We start from the raw sequence: 26,403 nt of genomic DNA, 5'->3' as shown, positions 1-26,403 counted from the left end.
TTTGATTTTGATTTCGTAATTGTGAATAATCAAAAAAGGCAAAGACTGTGGAAAAGGGTGAGCCTTCAAAACCCTCTAGGAAAATACCCAGTAGTTCAACATTAAAGGATTCAAAAATTCTCAAATCAAAAAAGGCCAAACATGTTGTGAAGGTATATATATTTATGAATAAATTCTTTTAATTTTCTTTTATGCATACCCTATTATGAAAATTGTATGAAATTACTACAAAATTGGTATAATTTTTATCTTGGTTTTTTTTGTGAAAATGGAATGATTTTGGTATACATATGTATATTTTTAGATTGTTTATTGTTATTACAGACTACATTTTTTATTGTGTGTTTTACAGTTGTATTTTAAATATATAGTATTTTTTGACATGAAATGTGCTCCAGTTATGAAATAACATGAAAGTGAAATAAAATTGGCATATATCTTTGAATTGAAATCTGTACTATGTCAACCTAAATGGCAGCAAAGTGACTTGGCATGCAAGTGGCATGGAATTTGTATAGACTTGTCATAGTGGTATGCAATAGGTGTATACTGTATATATAAACGATATGTAATTAGTATGAAAGTCATGTGATTTAGCTATATTATTTATATATTTGTCGTTATGCTTTATATTAACTTTCAATTGTGTTGACATTAACTTCCAATGAAATTGGTATGATTTTGTCTTTCATTACTGCATTTGAACTTGTATAATTATGATATTTTTTGTAGTTCTATTATGTGTATTTTTATTGAATTGTAAATGGTATGAAATTGGCATAATATGGTAAGTATATAGTAGTTTTTTTTGTATGAAAATTGTATATAAAAGGCATGTAACTGGTATGATTATAGTTTATGTATCATAGTCCTAATTTTATGTTTGTTTTATAATTACCCAAAATTGGGTTAAATTGGACTAAACTTGATTTTTTTTTTTTGCATTTGTCATGAAATTGAACAGGTTCCGAACACCACCAAGTATCCCACGCAAAAACCAAGGAAACTTGCTCCCAAATAGAGGATGAACTCATGTGTTTGCTTTTGTATTCTAGTATTAGTGCATTTTTTTCTAATAAAACAACAACTCATACTATATTTTTTGATTTTATTTCATGTTTTTTCTAAACACTGTTTATTTGACTATGGGAATAATTTATGAAAGTGTATGTCATGACCCGAATACATGTATGATGACACGCATCTCAACCCATCGAAATAAGTCATCCTAATATCCAACGAAAGTAAATGCGAAAGAAATGAAATGATCGAACTTTAACTTAATCAAAAACAAGTAAAATAAACTCAAAATCCCCTAAGATTGGTTGTCACGTGTACAAGCTACTAATACAAAATAAGAAAGTACGAAAGGAAATACAGTCACAATGTCTTTGTCTTTAGAATAAGACTAAAATATAATAAAAGAGTAAGAGGTGTCCGCTAGATGGATGTAACAGCTACCTCAACACTCAAAATGAAGCCTCGAATGTGATAAGAAACGCTAGAAGATCAAGAAGGTCCTGGATCACAACCTACACAAGTGTAGAAGCAAGGGGTGAGTATCAAACAATACGATACTCAGCAAGTGGACAACTAAAGCTAAGCAAAGCTCAATAGATTACAATTACTCCTGTCATTCCAACCGAACCTCCTTAACTACAACCTGCATAAAACCAACTCAACTCTACACTTTGTATAATAATACAGTGCATAAATACTCATCAATAGTCTCATCAAGTGAATCATATCAAATCAAGTTTAGCATATACAGAGCAATAAGGGGTAAACACGAATTCAGAAATATCAAAAAGGTGCGATGCAATGCAATGGAATGATGCATGTCTGTCCTATTGGTACACATCCATTGAATCACAATCTGAAATCCATGGGGGACATTTCTGTCCATGTAACCTACCACGGAGCGTGTGGCACATCCCCTTAATATACATATCCTGCCACGAAGCGTGTAGTCCGACCCCTTTATTTCATAATATTTGCCACGTAGCGTGTGGCCCAACCCCTTTTTATTTCATATAATTTTCAGTCTGAGTACAATATATCAAAACTAATGCAATCAATTCATGTTCATATAATTCACGATAATAGTGTGATATCCACAATAATTTTCACATCTCTTATCAATATAGTCATTTTACATGTCCAAGATAAGTCAATAATCTCATCACATCGATCACACTAATACATATCATTAGGTTGTCATTTTATTCCCATCATCTTCATTTTAAAGGTTAAATGAACAGTCAATAACCTGGACCAATACCCATTACTCTCCAACGCACATAACAAGGAAATACTAGCATTTACAAGCTTAAACAAAGGTTTAGAAGTTCATTTGCCTCAAATAATCAAGAAATCACTCTGGAACTTGAGTCTTCCCTTTTCGTTGGGCCTCCAAATCAATGTAATCTAGTCAAATAAATAATCACATTAAGATTTTAAAATTAACAACACTCATGTTACTATATGTCTAACCTAGACCCAAAAACTCACCAAAATCTATAATCAAATTCTAAATATCAAGCCTAGGGTTAAGTCAATATCTCTCTAAATTACATAAATTTAATGGTGTTCACATAGTATAATACAATACACCTAACATATAATTATATATATACTAATATTATTAACACTGGAATTTTTATATAAGGTAGCCAATAGAAGAAGAAATAAATCAAATCTATGGTCGAGTTATCGGACCAGTAACTTAAACTCTTGAACACAATCGGTAACCATCCTTCCTATCTTTCTAATCATTACTTGATAATTGCAAATCCTTACCTATTCACTGGCTGCCATTAATTATCATTCATAGTTGGTCTAAAAGACAAAAACTAATCACACCTGCAATTGACCAAATCCCTTTCCTCATAGTATTATAATACTAATATGTATTCTCTTGTTCTTTTTCCTTTACCACTCAACAATATGATAATAATAATATTGCCCAACATATATTCACGAACACTAATCACGATCCGACCTAGGTCCTAATCATAACACGGCGATCGAAACTCCGAAGGGCTCCAACCAAGCCTCTTGTTCATATCATAAGCATACACAAGGTAAAGTAAAAGAAGAAACATCATAAGAGAGTCTAAACCATGAATAAAAGACGAAGAATGTCACATGACAACATAGACTCGAAACATTTGTCCAACTAAATGCCTCTACTCATGAACATGGGCGGGGGCTAAGACATGTCCCTAGCTCACCCTCAAAATAAAACTTAACAAAAAGTATTTGAAAACAATAACCAACTCGATGACTAGTACCCGATAAATGAGAACTCACCATATACACCGCCGGTTATGAAAGCTTAACTAGCCACGTGGATGAATATGTTATTCAACCTCAACCCCTATATTATGAGATAATGTAGGCAAAAAATATGCATTAATACGTAGGAATGTACTAAGTATGAGGGAATGACATGCAACATGAATCATAAGATACAATGATCAAGATTTATGTGATAAAAAGGTTAAGTAAAGCCATGAGGAATACCGTGATGATCAAAGCATTCAAATGACATAGTTAAAGATCACAAAGTATCATAATAGTCAATAAACATATGTAGGATTGGAACCATAACCGACATTAAGACCATGCGAGCTATAACATGAAATCTCTTGTCTCTCCATACAACGAAGAAAATGGGAATCTACTTGCCAGGGTAGACTCTACCCTGCTAAGCGGGTCATACATACGTTATATGTGGATTCACTAGCTAGGACAAAAGCACAATCCTACGGTGGCACGTAGTTATAGGATAAGAGACTTTATATAAGGACCCCATATATCGAGCCCCCACCTCAAGTCCATATTTGGTGCTAAGTCAAAACCCACGGAATACATACGTAGCATAGAAATAGTAATAAAAATATATCATAGTCATGATCATAGGTTTGAAATAATAGAATAACTCATTTTCATAACATAAGTGCAATACGGGTATTGTTCTTCCACATTACAAATCATCATACATAATTCCTATCATTAGGCCTTAAGTCACCTTTTCCATAGTTTGCATGAAGAAAGCATAATTTGAAACATACTTGAAAATCATACTTGAATGGTGATGCTTGAAACTAAGTTCATGTAATGGAGGAGTAATTCATGCTTGATTGAGAGATTACATCATAAATGAAATATAATTCATGCATTCGGAAAAGTAGTTGATGAGAGATAAGGATCAACAAAATAAAATAAAAGAATTTTATCACATACATCGCATTTGGTGAATGCATTTTATAGAAAACTGGGTGATGGCGCTATAGTGGCACGCCGCTCCAGCATTTTTCCAGCAAATTCCCAGATTTTTCATCATTTTTCATGAGTCTTCATCCCCTATAATAAGATCCTAAACCCTAATTAACAATATAATGAATATATATTAAGAATCTACCAATACCAAGCAATTACCAATCAATTTATACCAAAATTAGATTTGAATTCACAAAATACATCATAGCTCATGTAATTGAAGTTAAAATTAAAAAGATTCAAAGTTTTAATTAAAACTCATGGAAGATTTAAGAAATTCTTTAGGCTCCATGGGTGAAAGGTACCCATGGATGAATCCCACATACCTTGAATACAAATTATGAAGAAATCTTGAAGAAGAACTTGAAGATCAATGGAGAATTTAAAAAGATTCTTGCTAGGTCTTCAATTGAGATTTAGAGAGCCCTTTTGTAGAGAGAAGATTTTTAGGATGGATGATTAGTGAATGAATGAGAAAAATTAAGAACTTTTGAAATTAAATAGATTGGGAACCTAGCCCAAAAACCGTCTAGATTTATCCCCCCTATAAAAATAGGGAAAAGACTACTTTGCCCTTAATGAAAATCTCCCTTAACCTACCAATGGATTCACCAAGGCTAATTTTTCATCTTATTATGTTATACTCTATCTTTCTCACACCCGGGATATAACAAAACATAAGCGTGATTAAGGCTTTTACCTGATGAAATTCTTTTATCAATTTTTTTTGTTTTGCTGACGCCATTTCACTCCTCTTGCATCACAGTTTTCGCCGCAGGTGATGTATGTGTGGTAGAGATATTACCCACTAACTTGTGCTAATACATGGGTTAAGTGGTACATGATCTTAATTAAATTAATCATTTAGCCCACCAATTAAATTAATTATTTAAAAACACCCCTCAACTAATTAACCATAGTTACCGAAAGGTCCAAAATTTCCAATTTAAATTTACGAAAAGGTTCTTTTATGAAAGAAGGAGGACTCGTCCTCGAAATGACCTAACGGGTCATTACATTATCCACCACAAAAAGTCACGTTCGTCCTCGAACATAAAATAAAAGAAAATACCTAAAGCTTCAAAAAGCTGGGGATATCTGCCATGCATGTAGCTATTTCGGCCTATTAAGATTTTTATAGTAGCTATTTGTGAAAATTTCACAAATAATTATATCTACCTAAAGCAGTATAATTTTTCAACAAACGGGTGTCGATTGACACCCGTACAATATATGTGACTCCACCACTAAGAACTACAAAAAAAGTTGTTTGAATATAAAATGCCCTCCACCTCCAACTTTAAAGTTGCAGGTTCAAATTATAAAAAAAATAAAATTTTAAAAAAGGTGCTCTAGCAAAATATTCGAAGTTCAAAGCACATAATTGATCAAAGACCAAATATTAGACATGACTCAAATTTTCAAAGATAAAAGAAACTTTATTCATCACAATAAAAAATACATTAACAAAATAAAATATTACTCCACTTGCAAGGATGAAGAGTCAAGACAAGCACAAAAAATTATATTAAAGAGAAGGTGGTAAAAGTTGCCTTGACATTGGCTACAAGTAACCAACAAAACTTTTACTACTTTTTTTTTGTTTTTGTTTTGGTTATTGGTCCTTATTTTATCCTATATTTTCCTTTAATTGATGAAGTTCTATCTTTCTTTTCCAAATTCCTAACTTATAATATACTCCAGAAAAAGAAATTCCACTAACGTTCTCTTCCCAACTATCCATGCCAAAAAATAATATAAATTTATCTTCTTTTCAAATAATCCACCGTCATCCTTTTATCCAAATATTTCTTAGAAATCAAAAATAAATGTTACTAGAAAAATAATACAGTTATTTCAAAGCACAAATCAATTACTAGGTAGAATGTTGAAATCACTATTGCAATTTGCAATTATCACCATGTATTATCATTTTTAATATAGATATGTTTTACCTTATTTTCATCTAATGAAATTAAATAATCAATAGTAAAAAGAAAAAAAGAATCCAATTTATATCCACAATAATATTGTTATATCCAAATATAATATTTTAATTTTTTTTTATTAACTTTATTATGTGGATTCAAATTAGCTAATATACTAATCCACTTTCCATTACATATCATTTTCTTTTTCAAATTTTGTTTAACGACAATTGACCTAATTTTTCCCACAACCCCCAAAACTTTTTTGTATTTTAATTAATCCTTGTAGAAAACATATGCTCTCTGTGAGTCAAATTTGCTTCTTCACATACTGCCATTTTGTACAAATCTTGACTTGACTTGACATGTATATATATTGAGAGAGACAGAGGTTGGATTTTTCCTGAAGAGTTAAAAAAAAAAGGAAGAGAGAAAATGGGTAATTCTTTTGGGTGTTCGGCGTCCGGTGAACGGTTGGTATCGGCGGCGAGAGACGGTGATTATGTAGAAGCGAAGATGTTGCTTGATTGCAATCCATGCCTTTCGAAGTACTCTACTTTTGGTGGACTCAATTCCCCTCTTCACTTTGCTGCTGCTAAGGGACACAACGAGGTATTTTCTTACTCCCCTTTTTTGTTTTTCTTCTTAATCGTCCATTATATGTTCTTGATTTGTCTTGAACAATTTTTCAGATTGTTGCATTGTTGCTTGAGAACGGTGCTGATGTTAATTCTAGAAACTACTGTGGTCAGGTAAGTGATTTTTTTTGTTTTAAAAAAAAAAAAAACTTTTTCTTGATTATTCATGTTTAATTTCTTTTCCAGATTCTTCTAATGAGCTGATACTCAGATAAGGGTAGTTAGTTAATGAGAGATCAGCTCCATGAGCTTGATTATTTTTGTTAATTTTATTATCGGAGTACATCTTGGGGCATTTTGAAATTTGGGTATATCTATGTTGAATCTGATGGTTGATATTTTTTTTTCTTTTGAAAGACGGCACTGATGCAGGCATGTAGATATGGCCACTGGGAAGTTGTTCAAACCCTTCTTCTCTTTAGATGCAATGTGAGTTTCCCTTTGATTTTTTCGCCTCACGGGTTTTTTATTTCGTTAATTTAGCTACTAGAGCTTGCACAGCCTTGTGCCTTGTCCTTCTTCTTATAGCATTTGCCCCTTTTGCATCTTGAAACATTTTTTCAGGTTACCAGAGCAGATTATCTTAGTGGAAGGACAGCTCTCCATTTTGCAGCAGTGAATGGACATGTTAGATGCATAAGACTTGTGATGGCTGATTTCGTTCCTAGTGCCCCTTTTGAGTCTATAAATGCTCAAACAAATGCTGAAAGGGGTGACAGTTCAAATTCAAAAGGCAAGCATGAGCAAAGGTTGGTGATCTCTTCATCTTCATTCTTATCATATGGATTCATGGTGAATTGTACAAATATATAGACAAATTATTTATGAAGATTTATAGGTGCCAAATGAAATCACTGATTGACCTGTGATGTCTTTGATTGAGGGCTAAATGCATACTGTATAAGACAACAAAGAAGACTGAGGTGGTAGTGTAAAGCATATGCTCTAGTAAAAGAAGGGCCCCCGGGGGTTCTTCATTTGTTAGCTCCGTGTTTTCTACAAGAGATGTCTAGGTTCTGCTAAGAGAAGTAGTTGAGAAAAATGAGCTGATTTATAACTATGCTCGTGAGTTTTCACATGAAGTTCTTTGACTTTAAGGTTTTGAATTCTTCTTGGAAAAATTGGATTGTTGTATCTGGTTTACTTGGCTAACACTGTATTTGCTTCATTTCGTTGCAGTGCGCTGTCAAAATTTGTAAATAAAGCTGCTGATGGTGGTATTACTGCTCTTCATATGGCTGCATTGAATGGGTATTTTGATTGTGTCCAGCTCCTGCTTGATCTTAATGCAAATGTATCAGCTGTGACATTTCACTATGGGTCATCGATGGATCTGATAGGTATATGCTCGGCCGAGGCATTATTAGATATTTTTGAAAATTACCTGTTTGTTGATTGATATTTTTTTCCAAATAAATCATTCTCTAGGAGCTGGAAGCACTCCTTTGCACTATGCTGCTTGTGGCGGAAATCTAAAATGTTGTCAGGTGATTGGTTAACTCGTCTTCCTGCTGCTATCTAATAATTTTGATTACCAGAAGTTAAAGATGTTTACTTCCGATGCCTCCTGGTATTTATGTGGTTATTTTCTGATGCAATTTTTTTTTATCCTTGCTAGTTTCTAAATAAGTATTTACTTTGTGTTGCTGCAGATACTTATTGCAAGAGGTGCCAGTCGATTGACATTGAACTGCAATGGGTAATCTGTTTAGGACTTGCTTCTCAGTTTAACTCTTACATCTGTAAATTTTCAGAAGTCACTCAACAGATACATGGATTCTTTCAGGTGGGTTCCTCTCGATGTTGCCAGGATGTGGGGGCGTCATTGGCTTGAACCATTACTTGCACCAAATTCTGATTCAATAATTCCACCCTTTCCATCTTCAAGTTATTTATCATTGCCTCTCTTAAGCGTGCTTAACATCGCAAGGTAAATGGAAATTATCTTCTTCTTTTTTGTCAAATGTAATCTAGTTTTTGGACTGATAAGGGAGGGATAGTCTGTAGTGGTAAGGACCCTCCACTTCCAAACATAAGGTTTTGTTTTGAGTTACCAAGTAAGCAAACGTGGGAAATGCCAACTATTCAGCTTGTAGATACAGGGATTTAGGGGAGTGGAGTTTAACGTATTAAAAAAAAGCTTATATTTGAACTAATGGTCTTTGTCATCTGAAAAATTTTGGAGTGCCCTTTTTTTTGGGTTGAAATCTGTTTTGGTGCATCAAATGTGATTAAGATCAAAGTGCAATATCTACCCTAAACCTGGTCCCATATTGTCTGAGATATAGTAACTTTTTGATTATTAAGTTTCCAATTAATAGAGAGATTTTGTCATGTGATATTTCATTTTAGATCGTCTAGTGTTTCTTATGGTGGCCAAGTTGGGTAGTTACTTTGTGAAAATCAAAATAAATGATGCCATTGATGATACCTAAACCATTAGATGCAGATATCAATAGAGATGGGTTGCTGTAAATGCTACAAATCTGTTTGACAAATGTAACATATGGTAGGGAAACAAAACAAAGTGAGATCTTTTACTAATTGACGATGTGGAAGTTGTTGCTAAGGATATTGTGCGTTCATAACTGCAAATGGGTACTCCATGTATCGGTATAGATTTGTAACAAGCAGTTCACAGTCAGTCTACTCATTGCTGGGTTCAATTTTTTTGAAATCAATGTATATTGTTGTGTGAATTCTATCTGTATGATGCACATCATAAAGGTCTAATGGAGCTTTTTAGCTTGTGAAGGCATAAGCCGGAAAAATTATGATTGATCCAACTCACATTTGTTCAAGCTTTATTTTGTTTATTTCACTATACTTTGTCAGTTTTTCTCACTCTTTTGGTTTTTGCTAGGGGTGGCAATTGGACGGGTTGGGTTAAATTTGGGCGGATCATAATAGGTGAAGACAACAAACGGGTCAAGACCCAATCCAATCTAATTTCCACTAAGTTTTAATTGTTTTATTTGTTTTTAACAATGTTTTTAGTACCTCATAAAGTTATTTTTTTCTATATTATGACTATATATAATATAACAAATTTAAAAAATAGTTTTTTAAAAGTACTTTGATAAGATTTCTCTCGAGTCAATTTAGGTTACATACCAACCCAATATTTAATGGGTTGAGCTAATAAATGATCGGGCCAATAACCCGCCGAAACTTAAACGGGTTGGGCGGGTTGGGTTTGATTTTGCCACCCCTAGTTTTCACATAGTTGAAGTCATCTTTAGGCAGTCTAATGATCAATTTTAGTCAGTTACTGCCCACCATTCCGTTTAGAGTTAATAAAAGAAAATAACCAGTGAGGCTGCTATATGAGATGGAAGAACCTTATTGTTATCTCAGGCTTAACACCGCATCCTACCCTTTCCTGTGTTCTAGCTTGATCTATAAGACACTGCTTCTTTTGGAAGCTTAAGAAAACACCTTAACCATTTGTCCTGCGGACATTGGATTGAAAGTTTCTTCGATTGAGCCTTCTGATCTACTAATGATTCATGTTGAAGCACTAGTGTGATGGACTGCTAATTTATTCTTGCCTTCCACTAGTGCAATGTGTCAACTTTGAAGCCGGTCATGGCTGATTTATATTTGAGTTTTGACTGCTTGTAGTAGCTGTTAAATGAGTGATAGAATGAGCGCTTGTTTTATAGTTATCTTTGTGATTTCTCTTAGTCTCTCGTTCGCTGGGAGACATTTTAGGTGTGGCATTCTTTTCTGCCACCGGGTTTTGGAGGAGGGGGAGCTGTTATTCTATTTTTTAAAATAATGTTAATCTTATAAGGTACTGTAAAATTAAGTGTTAACCATACATAAGTTCTGATCATTGTGAATACTTTTTGCAGAGAGTGTGGGTTGCAGTCTTCAGGAATATCCTCTGATGATTCTGATACTTGTGCTGTTTGCCTGGAGAGGGCATGTTCAGTGGCTGCTGAAGGTTTGTACCATTATTCCCTTTCAGTTTGATTTTGTTCAATATATGAATCAGAGAGATTCTTTAAAATGGTTATGACAACAACCAGTTATGCAACTATGTTATATAGGAGCAAATTTTGGGACTTTTAAGGTCCAATCTATCCACAAGATGAATGTTGTATAAATGTGCGCATTAAGATGAATCTGCACGCATACAAGATGGACAAGATTAGAAATGATTACATCTGATAAAAATTGCTAGTAACATATATGAAGGATAAAATTAGTTGCCTTGTATGTTTTACCTTGATCTACATCGATCTCTTTATGTATAGATCAATTGGTGTGCCAGTAATGATGATTGAAGGTGATAAAAGGAAGAGGTAGACCTAAAAATCATGTGAAAGAAATTGTCTCAAAGTCCTAAAAATTCTTGAGAATCAATGATAAACTTAGAACAACACACAATGAGAGATAAGGATCTGTATATCTAATATCAGTTAATTGGGAATAGGACTTATTTTATTGTTTACACTTAACATTAGATCTGGTTTTTGTGAGGAGCGCTTTTATTCTAGTTGGAGAAATTTTCTTGTCATGTAGAAGTGTGAGATCAAGGGAATAAGATTAAATACTTAGTATTGGAATGAGATATGCCTGAATCAAGCAGATGAATAAATATAGAGAATTCATACAACCAAATCTCAACTATTTTATAATCTGAGGCATAGTGCAATAGTTCATTGGTTGATATGAATCTGGCAAATGGTGTAAAAATCCCCTCTAATTGAGAGTTTTCGGTTTCGTACATGATCTTGCACTAAGCAACCTCATCATCTATCTATTCTACATGAGTATGAAATCCTTTCTTGATTTATTATGTGAGGAACACTTACAAAAATTAAGCCTTTGCACACTCTAGACGTATCAAATCTAGATATTGTAGTTAAATCTTAGGGTATGATCTAGCATTTGATGAAGTTGGAGGGAAAATCTTAAAGATCGGGATTTAAATCTCAATAGAGGCAAAAAATGCTAGGAGATTTCTTCCCATCCACCTAAATTGTTGTGTACTAAGTTATCCAATACACGTGTTGGTGGAAGGATGAAGATACTCTTTGGAATAATTGAGGCGTGTACAAGTTGGTCTAGACACCGCCTTTATAATCTTTCTTTTTTTTAAAGACTTCTAGATGTTGTAGTTAGGAAATCTAGATACTGCAGTTGTTTTTAGTTGGTCTTTTTTTTGTTATACATGATGCTTTTCAACTCATCCAATATGGAATATCTGATGCCGATCCAGTCTTGTGCTTAAGGTATAAAGCAACTTGATTGGTTCTCTTCGAAATCTGTTTTACATACTCTTTCCGTCCCATTATATATAAAGGAGTTCGGGATTCGAGGTAAAAGCACCTAAATTTAGTTGTGAATTCGGGCATAGATTTTTCATGTTTTTTGAAAAAAAATTGACATACAATTTGAAGATTACGTGTAAAGTACTAATATATATACTAGTATAGTTAGTGATTCAAAATACTAAAAGAAGTTATAAGTCGTTGTCAATGACAAAACTGTTTTGACTTTCCAAATAGTAAGTATCACATAAAATCTGACAGGAATAGTAATAAAAAATAGATACCAATGTGATCTCTTCTCCCCAAACCCCAACAAATTTACCCCGACAGCAATGTCATATTCTTAAAAACTACAGTTGTGTTCTTCTCAATTAGGAAATATGAGATCTTCGAAAATTTATTTATTTGGTGATATTGGATCTCTCGGACTGTTAGTTTTCTTGGACACATTGTCAAACCATGAGAAGATGATAACAGTTAAAATGACAGTATAGTTCCTGTAAAATTAGATGAGAATTTAGTTATATTAATATATTCTTTTATTTTGTATCAAATACTTCCAGGTTGTGGGCATCAATTGTGTGTAAGATGTGCACTCTATCTTTGCTCGGCAAGCAACATCCCATCTGAATTATTGGGTCCTCCTGGATCCATTCCATGTCCACTTTGCAGACATGGCATTGTCTCATTTGTAAAACTCCCTGGATCTCCTGCAAAGGAAATTAAGTTACATCTATCCCTTAGCTTATGCACACCATGCATGCTTCATCCTCGTGAGCAAGAACGATCAACACCACCTAGCGCACATGAAATTAGAAAGAATCGTGTTGCTTCAGTGTCTTCAGATCTTTTCTGTCCTGTGACTTGTAGCCCATTTCCCTCTGTTGCAATCCCTTTGTGTACCTGTGATGAAGGACCTTCCCCAACCTTGGAATCAATAGAAAATGATACTCAAGAAGAAACTCCTAATCAGTCACAGTCCACATCAACAGACCAAGACAAAATGAATGTGAGATTGGAAAAAACTACCTGCTCGAACATGTTTTGGGGCAGAAGAAGCTGCAGCAGGGAGCATCAGTGTAATGCTGAGATTAATGCTTAATAAACTTGCCTTGGTGCCCGAGTTGAAGAAATTTTGATCCAAGCAGAGCAGCGCATGGATTCAAGGCTTGACATTACTACTTTCTTGTGCTTTTGAATCTTTCTTGCAGCTTCTACTTCTCTCGCTGGCTATGAGCCTATGGATACAGCACTCCGGGCATCTTGAATACCTTAAAAGTGTTGCCTTGATTATCTGGACTGGGGGCTTGTAAAGAATTCACAAGTAGGAAATTGGAGTATTGCCATGGAGTATCATTGGAGAGCTGTCTAATCTTGAGATTGTTCTTAGGTTATTCTTCACTGTTGTATGTAGTGCCGCTATTACTAGTCTGGTTGAAGCAGATAAGTTTTTAACCTGTTTGTTCCAGTACAACCCAATCAAGTTACAAAAAATAGTTTGAGTACTGGTGGGGTTTGTGAAGGTAAACGTTAGGTGTCTGTAAACTGACAAAGATAGAGTTGAATAGGGAAATTTGTATTACATATTTGCTCTGTTTGTACACCTTTTAATGTTCTGTCGTAGAAAGTAATGTGTTTGGGTTTTGTCAATTTAAGTTGCAAGGTTGGCTTATCTTGTAATTAGGTGTGATGCCGCACAAAGCAGCAGCAACAACAACCACCAGACTTTACCCCTAGCTTCAGCTAGGGAGGATTTTTTCATTGATCTTTGGCTCAAGGAAAGATGAAAAAAGTAGTAACAACATGCAGTAATAACAATAGATAATATGATAAAAATAAGGAGCCCGTTTGGATTGGCTTTAAGTCGGTCAAAACCAACTTAAAGCCCCTTTTTAGCTTTTGGACGTGTTTGCCTAATACTGACTTTAAGCCATAAAGTTCTTAAAGTCAGTCAAAAATGAAAAGTTAGGATTCCTAACTTTTTTTTTTCAAAGTGCTTAAAGTCATTTTCTTTGACCATGGAAATTACTTTTATATCCCTTATATTTTAACTAAATTCTCAAACTACCTTTTTTTATTCTTTTAACCCTAAAATTCACATCATAAGCACTTTTATCCAAACACTCAACTGCTTATTTATAAAAATAACTTTCAGCACTTCAAAGTTCTAAAAACACTTCATACATAAAAGTTACTTTTTTAAGCCAATCCAAACGGGCTCAAGAAAATACAAGAATAACACTTATACAAGTATGGAAAAGAAATATGTTTGCTTACCTACTAACCTTCTATCTTAGTTTTTGACATCCACACCCTTCTATTAAAGGATATGTATTTCAAAAAAAGCTGAAATTGCATAACCCAGAAGGTAGTTTCAATGTGGCCAATTTCTCCTATTTTGCAATCATTTTCGCTACAACACCAGCTGCTCATGTTCTGCATCAGGTCCATTATGGTCAACCTTTTACACCTCCTCACTAAGTATTTATGCGTGTCCTTCTTCTTATGTTCAAATTATTTCTACCTCACTTTCCATATCTTGTTCATCATGAAAGTTATTCTCATCTTGTCCTAGATAACTTCGTTCCCACACAACCTAATTTGTTGCGGCATGAAAGCAATTGTTGTTAGGTTTTTGGCATTCGAGTAGTTTGACGTTTGGAAATCAAGTAGATGGAGAATGAGCGATGTGGTGGGTGTCTGAATTCTGATTGTTGTCATCTTTAATTAAGCGTGACATTAGCAACAGTAACAGAGTTGGCCAACAGAGAATTCTTGTTGACAAAATTGGAATGTCCAGTGGACCAAGTTTCCTCGTCCCTCGTTTATCTGACACGTATCCTTATACTATTTCTGTCCTTTCTATATACTGTATCTTTGAACAAGTCTTATCCAAATTACTGCAGAGGCCTAATCATAAGTCATCTCCCTACGAGTATGGTGTCAGTGTCAAAGGAAGAGAAATGATTATGTAAACTGCGGTCTTACTTTTATCCAAACAGTGATTAAAAGTTATTTTAGCTTAGAACATGTTCTTAGTTGTTTCATTTTGTCCTGTAGTGCCAATCCTAAAGTTCCAACTAATAAAATTGGATCCTAAAGTTCCAACTAATAAAATTGGATCCTAAAGTTCCAATTTTGTCATGTTTCTAACTCGAGGAGCATTCCGTGAGTTCCTTAGATCCCATGTTGTGCTAGATCTCAAATTTTAAATGTTCTTCTGTTGACTAGAGGTATGATTATGAAAATGATATTTTTCATATTAAAATGTGACTCAAGTTTTACTAGTTTTGAAATGCTGGCTAAAGCTTGATTAGCAGATCAAAAAGTGACTAGTTGCCTATATGATTGTGTAAACTGCAGTCTTAGTAAAAAATTTGCAAGTGCAAGGGCACATTATATAAAACAAAAAGAGATATTCCCTCCATTTCAATTTGATCAATGTCTCTTTCTACCTGATATGTTTCAACCATTATTTATAAAAATAAGCAGATGAGTAGGACAAACACCATATATGTATATATAATAATTGGAAATGAGGTTATAATATGCTTGACAATGACACTTGAATCTCTTAAACCAATCAGGGGGGATAGCAATACTTTTGTCTGTACTGTGGTTTCACTCTGCAAAGTGCATTTAGCTTATTTTGTGTTAAAAATTCATCTTCTTCTGGCTGCAGTTTCTCTCTGAGCATTGAAATAAACAGCAGCAACAGGAGATCCCAATCCATTTTCTGCCGAAAACCTCCTAGTGTTGAATTGGTCCCTTGTTGATGGTGCTTTCACGGTTTGCCTTCCTCTTTGTTTGTACAACAAAAATACATAACGGTGTATCCCAATTACCGGTTTTGGTGTCTCGTAGCACACTATCTCCCGTCCTGCACAATGAGAAATTTAAAGTTAAATTATCCTAGATGATTCACCATGCCTCAAAACCAGAGGATTGATTTCTCAACTAAGTAATAGTTATAAAGTGTAGTGGCTCAGCTGAGAAGTCAACTCCAAAATCAGACTTACCAAAAGAGATGTCAGTGGTACCAGGAATGTCTGTCACAATCCTGAAAGTTTGATATTATAAGCCCATAAATTAGTGAATATCATACACATAATGCAGAGAGGATATAACACTTGTACTAATATTTGTATACTAGTGTCAATTATATGCTTCTTTTGCTCTTAATTTGAGATCTTCATCACATCAGAATAGGAATTACCAGTGGAGATGTTCCCTCAAGTATGGATCACTAGGACTTGGAGCATCCGGGTCCGTCATGATCTTTCCCAAAGAAAAAGACTCAACAATGAGAAACAGAAAACAGAGAGATGAATAATAAATACAATGTAAAGACGTAAACTCTGTTTCGTTTTATATGTTACTCTTTCCTTGTTATAAAATAAAAAGAATGACGTATGTGAAGACCACAAGTTTTAAGAATAGTACTATTTAAACTTGGTGGACAGTCAAACACATATAGGATGACTTACGAGTGTATAAGCAGATCTCATGTCTTCACCACCAATTTCGACACGAGGTTGAGCTGCAACGACAGCAGGCATGATCTCATGGCCATTGGACACTTGCTTGCTCCCATTGTATATCACTTTCATTTTCACACTTGGACTGAAACTGTCTACTACCTCACCTATTACTCTCCCTATGGCAAGTGGCTCACTAGCCCCTCTTGAAGACATCCTTCTTTTGAATATATTGTATGTTGTGTAATGAAGAAATTAAATATATTTGTTGGATGATTTCATAATGTTGCAAAGGAGGAGGCTTTATATATAGGTCCTTTTTCAGATATTATTAGTACTACAGAGAAATAGGAGGGAAGGTGCTTGATTTATAAGTTTAAAGATTCGGAAACCAATCAACGTGCCAGAAAAAAAGATGTCTAGATACACATTAAAGATTAAACATGCTTGCTTAATAATTGTTTGAACAACAGTTTCTGAAATTTCCTCTTTTTTACTGATACAACAATTCGTACTGAATCAATGATACAATAATTTTCTTTGTATTTGTTATTTGTTTCATTCAAAGCTAATTATTGTATAACTGATATAAAACGAATTTTAAAAACTGTTGTATAAATGAATCAGAACGAATTTCATAAACGATTACTACGTTGTGGAAATTATTCAAACTATCTCTACGTTTGATAATTAAAACTCAAATTGTCGTTGTTTTCTGAAAATTTTCCATCTTTAATTTACTCGTCTCAAGCACAATCGGTTAATTAGGCCCATCTTAGTATTAAATTTGCCAATATATTGTATTTAGAAGCTTATCCTGATTTTGAATTTAATGGATTCAATATTTAGGTTCTTACCAGTAAATTCATTATAGTTTCGAAATTATAGCTTCAACTTTCAACCTTTAATATATTCTGAAAATGTAGTGATTTTTCACATATATGGACAGGAAAACAGGGGATAGACAAGATTGAAGACAATGTAATTTCACAAATGTTACAATTGGAAGTTAAATGTACACATGACCAAATATAGTTTTGGATTCCCTTGCTACGCTGGAAGCTTTACTTATGTTAATGAGATTCAACAATCAATATATATATAATTATTTTTTTTAATTATATATGTGCTAAGAATAACAATAATAATAACGACAACATATCCAATGTGATCGTAAAGTATATGTAGATCTATCCTGAGTTTAAGAATTTCTTTCAAAAACAGATAGTTACAGTGAAAATACTGTAGAAAAATAATAACAACAACAAAATAATAAAGATACAAGTTGAAGAATACAATAGTAATAAAATGATAATACTGATAATAATAAGTAGAAGAGGGAACAAACAAGGTGCTCTAACCTAGAACAATATGCTCTCCCACAGAATTATAAAAATCACTTGACTACCCAATAAATCTCGCCTCTAATCCTCGATCTTTATGCTATTATATCAAAAATCACGCTTTCGATGAGCTAAAGATATACCAGGTTAGATATACATGCACTAGTATTTTGTTTGTATATACGTCCGGACATAAACTACAAGTGGCTTTCGTTTGTTGGCTTGATAAGAATGAGGAATACTACTTTCTAGTCTGTTGATAATAATATCCTGGACAAATGGGAATTCAGCTTTTGAGGTGCTTCTGTTGAATACACTGGAGAAATGAATTTAAAACATATCTTATCAAAGGTAAACAAAAGTAGCTAGTACTTTGTCTTACCTTACTAGGAGATTCTTTGCTATAAATAGTAGTGGTAAGGCATCTACTACAAATTCTGACCCCAATTACTATTATTAGAAGTATAAAAAAACACTATAAAAAAATAAGAAATTAGTTACAGATAAATATTTTTAGCTAAATAATAAAATTTTCATGTTGATCTCACTTAACAAAGGATTAACGACAGATTATAAGAAAATTCAATTAGTTAAGAGCTATTTAGCTATGAATTAATTGAAAATTATTGACAAATTTTATTGCTAATTTCATAGTTTCTAGCAGTGAAATGTCCTTATACTTTGCCAGAATTGTCTATTAATTAAACTATCATATAAAGATTTAGAAAATATAAAACAGTTTTATACTATTTTTGCCCTTCTTAGTGCATGTACCAATCGACTACATAGAGAAAGAATATAATGTCTCCTAATTTCTAACTTGAATATAATTAATTTTAATTGGTAAACATAAAATTATAAACTCTTTTATTTTACCTTTGAAATATCCTTTTATTTTTCTAACACTATCTTCAGCCACATTTCACTCAAAGAAAAAAAAACACATGCACCTCTATTTAGCAGAATTTTATTTGGTTTTCCTTTTTTGGAAATTGAAAGAAGAAAGAATAATATAAAAGGAGAATCAACGGCAGCCAAAAGCAATAAAACATTTTGATGTCCTCTTTGAGTGACACGTAGCTAACTTAGTTTTATATGGAATTCTTCACATCCCACTCGATTGAATATTTATCATTTGAAAACTTCTTACCTTTATATTATATTCTGATTCCTCAATTATCTACTTTGTTTAATTCTACATTTGACACATTGCGTTACTTTAAACGGGACTGCACCAATTGATGTGCTGGCATATCTTTTTTAATTCCTCGTGTGTCTGTTTTATTTTTACTTGACTTTCAATATTAAAAATATATTTTTTATTTTATTTCTTATTTGATCAAATCAAAAAAGTTTTATTATTTTTATCATATTATCATTAGTATTAGATAATTATATAAAATAGTAGTTAATTTTAAAATTGCAAAGCATTATTAATAAAATTAATTAGTATTAGATCAATAATCAATAAGAGTCTTAGCAATATGAAACAAGAGTATAAAATTGGCATCCTTTTCCCCCTTATGATTAGTTACGTTAATCAATGAAATGGTTGTCTTAAAAGATCCCACTTATCATAAGAGGTCAAAAAGGATTCTTTCTTACGACAAGTGGAAAAAGAGTACAAGAACATATGCATTAAACAATCTAATGAATTGCTGGGGGTGTGTTTGGTACGAGGAAAAATAATTTTTCTATCAAACATTTCCTTGACAAATATTATTTGTAGTGTGTTTATGTTTAATCTAGCAAAATATTATGGAGTGGGATAGAGAGGTAAGTGGGGATTCGGGAACGGCGGGTAGTCATGAGATGGTCACGGGTGAGGGCTGGAGGGTGTTAGGTGGATGGAGAGAAGATAATAAATTTAGGATGTCACTTATATATGGAACTTGTTTTTGTTATTTTTATGACAGAAGATATTTGTTTGCAATAAATTTTAATGTGGTAGAAAAAAAATTACATTCATAAATAAAATACGAAAAAACAAATAAAATCTCAATTTCAATTGAACACGTCTTATAGAGTTCCATAAAATTTTGATATCTACAATATTTTCTAAAGTTTTATTGAATTTGGTTTCTAAAGAAACATTCCAACATGGGAATATTTCCCTCCCTCCCAAACACATCCGTAATCTTCCTAATTTAGACAACAAATGGTTGGAGCCATACTGCTGCTATTGGTGAAGTACGTATTTTTAACGAGTGATGTTTTCTAAATGTTTTAGTAGTTACTGGTTAGTTTACATCTTCTTCTTTTTTTGAATGTTGAATCAGCCAGTGGCATGAAAAAGTCAAAGGTTTCAGTGTTCTACGGGGTATATACATTAATTGCAGGAGGGATATAATATTTTGATTATTAGAATAATTAGATATATAGGAAGAGTCTATTACTAATTAATTCAAGTAGCTATTTATTGAGTACATATTTTGGAGTGTATTTTAATTTATTTTACCTTTTGAAATCATCAAAGGAAACTCATAGCGCTCATTTACAATACCTCATAAATCACGGATGAGATATAAACTCTATTAGATAAGTCCAGTGCTATTCATGAAATATATGCGTTCACCATACGAGTTAGGGGACCAGGTCCCTTGACATAATTATTTAACAGAATGCTCAAGTTAGGTGTAAAAGGTAAAATGGCATACAATGTTTACGTGGAAAGGCTCCTTGCTCAAGGGAGGAAAAACCACGACCTATCCAATATGATTTCACAATCAATTTTACTAAGATGCAAGAGCAAAGTAATCTATTACAACCTATTGTAACTAGATACTAACCCTCTCCACCCCTTGGATTGCAATACCTCTATTACAAGACTTTGAGCCTAAGCAATACAACTAGCCATGACTCAAAAACGAAGCAATAAATCTGTTGCCCACTATACCAACTACCTCTAGTTTACATAGACTTTAAAAACACCTTTCAAAACTAACTCTAGTTATGAACTCGATGCAAAACTGATACAAGGAAAGATGATCAATATTCCTTTATAGATTAGGAACTGATCTTACAATATTTAGCACACTAGACTCAACATTACAACAAAGCAACGACCTAAAAACTATTCTTCAAAAGTAGCTCGATCAGGTCTCTTGGTGCCTTGAGGAAGTTATTCTTTCTTGAGAGTATAATGGTTTTTACTTGTATATTCTTGATGTGTAAAAACTTATGTTTTTTGTCACAATGTTCTCTTCATAAGAGAGACAAAAAATCACGGGAGCGACGCCATTGGTCGAGGCAGCTGACCTGTCTGCGCCTCTGCTGCAGTGCCCATACCCACTGCAGTTTTACAGCTGTAGTTCACTTTTTGTTTTGGACATGCGTTACTCATGAGACCAGGTCCCATAATGTGTTCAATCATCAAACACGAATATGCACCTCTGATGTTGTGCCCACTTACCTCTGCAGTTTTTGCAGCTTTATAGCTGACTTTCATTTTCCTGTCTTGGGTCGACGTTATTCATAGGATCAAGTCCCTCTACCAGGTCCCATAGTTTGTTAAATCATCAAAACACAAATATAACATTTTCCCCCTTTTTGATGATGACAAACTATATCAAGTTTGTTCTCACTTTTCGATTATTATCACTGCTTGCATATTCCCCCTATCAGTATTCACCTCTTGTCTCTCATGTCCCTCTTTGCATCTTCATTGTATAATAGTTTGTTAAGTCATCAAAACTCAAGATATAATATTTCCCCCCTTTTTGATGATGACAAACTATTCCCCATATCAACATTATCTTTCCCCTATCATATGGATCGGATCCCTTGATCCGAATTGGCTACCTTCATTAATACGTCTTCCCCCTTTTGGTATCATAAAAAGGTTAGAATAGTAAATCAAGTAAAATAATATGCACTCTCGGTAAATTCATGGCCACTGGACAACACTAACAAGAAAGAACTAGCCAAGAGCAAGAAAAGAAGGATAGTAGACAAAGAGGCAAATTTTCATTCATAGTTCATCATAATAGTATCAAAAACATTGCATTAACAAAAAAGCATAAGGAAACTGATCAATTATAGCCACGGAGACAACAAAGAAATGCATTTAGGATAGAAAACAAAAATAGAAGGATTGAAAAGAAAGAGGATGAGGAAGAAGAAAATGGAGAACCATCATCATGCGCTCATTTTCAACCGCATAAGCATATAACAATTGTTTGGTCAAGTCCTTTACTTCACAGTGAGCCTCTTATTTTTAGCATTTAAGATATGAACTTGTGCCTTCAAATCAACATTTTTGTGATAAAAGGTCTCATCACAACCTTGGCCCTGAGTCAGGCCTTGCTGCTAGGTGACTTTCAAATTAGCAATTTTAGACTCACGCCTTACCACAGCAGCAGTCATCTCCTCCAGATTCTACCTTCTGTTTCTCTTGTTGTCCCAAAAAAATTTGACACTTGATACTTTGTTTTATTGCCCATTCTTCCCTCAACACACTCATATTCAATGAGAGTGGTTAATAAGAAGGATTATTTCACTGTCCCTACAAACCGTTTGCTAGATTCATCTTGTAGTGGAAAAATACCTTGTTCAAGAATTAACTGTAAGTCAATCCATGTTTTCCATCCCTTGAAGTCATAACCTTGTGCATAGGAATGTAGAGCTTTTTGCTCATTAAAATGTCTTAAGATTATTACTCATTTGGATCAAATTCTGAATTACCCTCTCATTTTTAGCTGCTAGGATACTTGATCTATTTCCCTTTGTTTTCTGATAGGTCTCCCTCAAACATACGTTCAGTTGCACCTGTAGGAACGGGACCAGGTTGAGATTGGAGATCTGTCTCTAAGAAAGAGTCAAAAAGAGCTAAATCAAGAACTAATGGGACCTAGAATGAATGAATATTGTCTTGGGAGAAGTGAAGGGAAAAAGACAACATGACTAGAAAAAAAATTAAGGTTTTGAAAAGATATGGGTTCTTTTTTTCAAGGAATGAATTAAAAGAATAAGATGGTTGAGACATTGTAAGATATGTAACAACGAATTAGAGAGGTGAGAAAGGATACATGACATTTTTGAACAGTTCTCAAAGGCATTTTAAACAACAATAAATTTGATACTAACCTTTGAGAAAGGACCTGATCCCTCTCTTAAACTCTTTTGAAGGATACTTGCCTTGAGTCTGTCCCATCAGTTTTTCTTCCTTAGCTAGTCCACTATGTGTGTATACCTACAAAAGGTATAAGACTGTATTTAGATCAAAAGATACACATTACTAACAAGGATATTTGTTCCTTAATCATAGCCAATAAGAGGGTTGACAGCATCAACTCAGGTGAGTCAATTCAAGTTGATCAATCCCAACTTCAGCCTATTTTTCTTGCATTGATCCCTATGTAGAGCATTTGTGAAGAGGTCTACTACTTGGTCTTCAGTTTTGCTAAATGCAAATATTTCCCTTCTCTACATTGTCCCTCACAAGTGATGTCTCACATCAATGTGCTTAGTTCTCTTATGATGCACTAGATTCTTGGTCATGTTCAATGTACTAGTGTTGTCACATAAGAGAATATCTTGAAATTCTCGAGTTGTTGTTTGATTTATATGAGCTAAGCACAACATTATGCGGCTGCTACACATTCTGCCTCAACTGTGAAATGAGCTATTGAATTTTGCTTCTTTGTGCCCCGGAATATCATGAAGGAAACCTAAAAAAATGAGTCATTCTTGAGATGCTTTTTATAGATCAGGTCCCTTGCAAAATTTGCATCAGTATAGTTAAAAAATAATCACCAGATGGATAGAATAGGACCAGGTCCCCTACAAGTATCTCAGAATTCTTGTAGCAGCTATCAAGTGAGACGACCAGGTCCCCAATGTCCAGTTTTAGTACATAATTTGGTTGATCAATATTTTTCAAAACTCGGGGGCTGATTGACATACGATTCCTCCTTCAACTACCCATTGAGAAAGGCATGTTTCACATTCATTTGAAATAATTTGAATTCCATTGAGAATTGCTATTGTTTCCATCCTTGCAATCGGTGCAAAGGTCTCATCACAGTCAATTCCTTCTTCTTGATTGTATCTTTGCACAACAAGCCTTGCCTAGTTTTGGGTTATTATACCATATTCATCAAGCTTATTTTTGTACAACCACCTCATTCCAATAAAGGTTATGTCAGCGGATTTGGGGACTAGGTGTCGTATTTTACTTCTCTCAAACTGATGTTTTCTTCCTGATTTGCATGCCTGAGTCTAATGGAGAAGTGAGATTATCAAGTAGATGAGATGAACCATGTTTCTGGATTGATATTCTTGTGAACGACTGTGGCTAACTGGAACATGTCATTTCATCCACTAAACAAAAGAATCAAAGAGTTGAAAATCAATTATTCCATCCGGATCTTGCTGAGGATCAGGTACCTCTACTTCTTCATATCTCCCAATTCATCAAAGATGACATGAACACTTTATTCAAAATATAGTGTTCTCTTGTTGTAGACCTTACAAGCTTTGGTGGTTGATTAATATCCCACAAACACTCCTTCATCACTCTTAGGATTAAACTTTCTAAGATCAAACTTCCTAAGATCATTCTTACCAATATTCAAAACAAAACATTTACAACCAAAAGCCCTAAAGTAGCTTAACTTAGGCTCTCAATTGTTCAATAATTCATAAGGAGTCTTATTTTATAATTGACATAATTAAGCACATGTTGGAGACATTTCATGCAGCGTTGAAATCTTAAGCTCTTATATTCTTTGGAATAGTGGAATCAATTTGCATGGTTCTAGCAATGTCGATCGAAGTTCTGTTCTTACCTTCAATCACGTCATTTTGTTGAGAAGTTCTGAAAGCTTCAAAGTCGCGACTTATCCCATGATCTTCATAGAAATTTTCATCTTTGCATTTTCAAACTTTGTTTCATGGTCCCTCCTCTTCTTTGAAACTTTACAAGTCCATATAAGTCCATGTGAAGTAACTCGAGAGGCCCGATATTGCTGACTTGTTTATTCTATTTAAGGGACAACCTAGTCAATTGGTAGGTTTCTTCTCTTTATTAATCCCTAGGAGACTACTTCAATTCGTATAATGCCTTGTCAAGCTCGAACACATGCATGAAATGATTGTGATCTTCAAAATCTGACAATTACTTTGCATCCTTCTAGTAACCATTTAGAAATACACCTTTTACCTATAATTGAAACAATCAGCTTGGCTTTGTTTATAGATGTGTTGTTCAATTCATCCAGTTAGATCCTGAACACCAATCCAACCTAGTCCTTATGATGGTTCTATCAATGGACTTGTGGATCATGTGCCATACTTTGTTCGTCTCGAGAACTAATAAACTTATTTCTTCTATAGGTGCATTTTCACTTACTTCGATTCGGAGATCAGCTTCAGGAGGAACCATATCTCTACCAGATCCCTCGCCTCTTTTCAACTAAAAATCTTTATTTGCCCACATAGATCTATATGAAAAGGATCAAGTGGCCTGGATGTATCAACTACTTCCTTAGATTGAAAAGAGAATAAACTTGCTTTCTTTGGGCACATACACCATACACTTTGTGATTTAAAAGTTTTATCATGGCAAACCCTATATGAAATCCTTCATCAGCACCATCAACTTGTTAAGAAGAGATAGACTTACATGTCCAAGTCTTCTATGACACATTTCAACATCATCATCTTATTGATCAACTTTTTGAGGAACAAAAAGTAGTATTAGATCCTTTGAAATTATAAATTTCATATTTGACAAACCACGAACCAGGTCCACATGCACATTCTTGAACTTCTTTCCTACCAAGATGACATGACCAAAAGAAGTACTTCCCTTTTGGAAAGCTTTGAGTGAGAGGAATTTTCCATCTTTTCTGTCATTAGTTTAAAGCAACCACTATCAATATTTATTTTTTACCCTTTTGACTTCCTTCTCTTACTCCATCCTACATGCAAAATCACTTGTTAAATTTAGGACCCAAACAAGTTTGGATTTTCAAAAATGAGATAATGGATGTATAAGACTTCTTTCCCAGAAATGTAGCCTGGTCCTTTTAAAGTTGGGACCAGGTCCCTTTGAGTTATCTGTTGTCTCAGCATGATTCCAAATCTTTTCATCAACAGAGATTTTAGCAGAACGAGCATTCTATAATAACCATTTCTGCCACAATGAGTGTTATATTTTATATTTTTGCACATTGGACTATTCATGAGCTAACGGACATAAATTCAAGGTCTTTTAATTTTGAATTTTAAAATGGTATGATTCGTTGTAAATGACAAGTTATATGAATAATATATGTGAAGTTAAAGACATCTCAAGGATTCAAGCCTTGGAAACAGCCTCTAAGGTAAGGCTGCGTATAATAGACCCTTGTAGTCAGGCCCTTCCTCGGACCCCACGCATAGCGCGAGCTTTAGTGCACTTGGCTGCCCTTTTTTGTAAAGACATCTCAAGAAGGACCTTTGAGCCA

The 26,403-nt window shown here is 33.9% G+C and overlaps 2 protein-coding genes across 2 annotated transcripts; one reads left to right on the top strand and one right to left on the bottom strand.

The window, feature by feature from the left end:
• Positions 1–6,481: 6,481 nt before the first annotated feature.
• On the top strand, positions 6,482–13,782 carry LOC129895174 (E3 ubiquitin-protein ligase XBAT33). Its single transcript, XM_055970852.1, has 10 exons — positions 6,482–6,824; positions 6,905–6,964; positions 7,208–7,279; positions 7,415–7,599; positions 8,030–8,190; positions 8,279–8,337; positions 8,503–8,549; positions 8,637–8,780; positions 10,708–10,799; positions 12,696–13,782. The coding sequence occupies exons 1-10, from the start codon at positions 6,648–6,650 to the stop codon at positions 13,232–13,234; spliced, it is 1,536 nt and encodes a 511-aa protein (XP_055826827.1). The 5' UTR covers positions 6,482–6,647; the 3' UTR covers positions 13,235–13,782.
• Positions 13,783–15,560: 1,778 nt separating this feature from the next.
• On the bottom strand, positions 15,561–17,037 carry LOC129895645 (CEN-like protein 1). Its single transcript, XM_055971376.1, has 4 exons — positions 16,620–17,037; positions 16,349–16,410; positions 16,152–16,192; positions 15,561–16,012 (listed from the first exon to the last, which is right to left on the bottom strand). Exons 1-4 carry the CDS (start codon positions 16,824–16,826, stop codon positions 15,795–15,797), a joined length of 528 nt encoding a protein of 175 aa, XP_055827351.1. The 5' UTR covers positions 16,827–17,037; the 3' UTR covers positions 15,561–15,794.
• Positions 17,038–26,403: the final 9,366 nt, after the last annotated feature.

The sequence above is a fragment of the Solanum dulcamara genome, chromosome 7 (assembly GCF_947179165.1).
Source record: "Solanum dulcamara chromosome 7, daSolDulc1.2, whole genome shotgun sequence".
In the NCBI taxonomy this organism is placed as follows: Eukaryota; Viridiplantae; Streptophyta; class Magnoliopsida; order Solanales; family Solanaceae; genus Solanum; species Solanum dulcamara.
Note: the sequence above shows the minus strand (reverse complement) of the source record. Positions and strands in the feature narration are given on the sequence as shown.

Excerpts from the sequence above, each read along its gene's own strand:
- LOC129895174 (XM_055970852.1), top strand. The coding sequence starts at position 6,648 with ATGGGTAATTCTTTTGGGTGTTCGGCGTCCGGTGAACGGTTGGTATCG. Across the intron at positions 6,965-7,207 it reads CTAGAAACTACTGTGGTCAG|ACGGCACTGATGCAGGCATG; the intron begins GTAAGTGATTTT and ends TTCTTTTGAAAG. Across the intron at positions 7,600-8,029 it reads AAAGGCAAGCATGAGCAAAG|TGCGCTGTCAAAATTTGTAA; the intron begins GTTGGTGATCTC and ends ATTTCGTTGCAG.
- LOC129895645 (XM_055971376.1), bottom strand. The coding sequence starts at position 16,826 with ATGTCTTCAAGAGGGGCTAGTGAGCCACTTGCCATAGGGAGAGTAATA. Across the intron at positions 16,193-16,348 it reads TTGAGGGAACATCTCCACTG|GATTGTGACAGACATTCCTG; the intron begins GTAATTCCTATT and ends TCAAACTTTCAG. Across the intron at positions 16,013-16,151 it reads TACCACTGACATCTCTTTTG|GACGGGAGATAGTGTGCTAC; the intron begins GTAAGTCTGATT and ends CTCATTGTGCAG.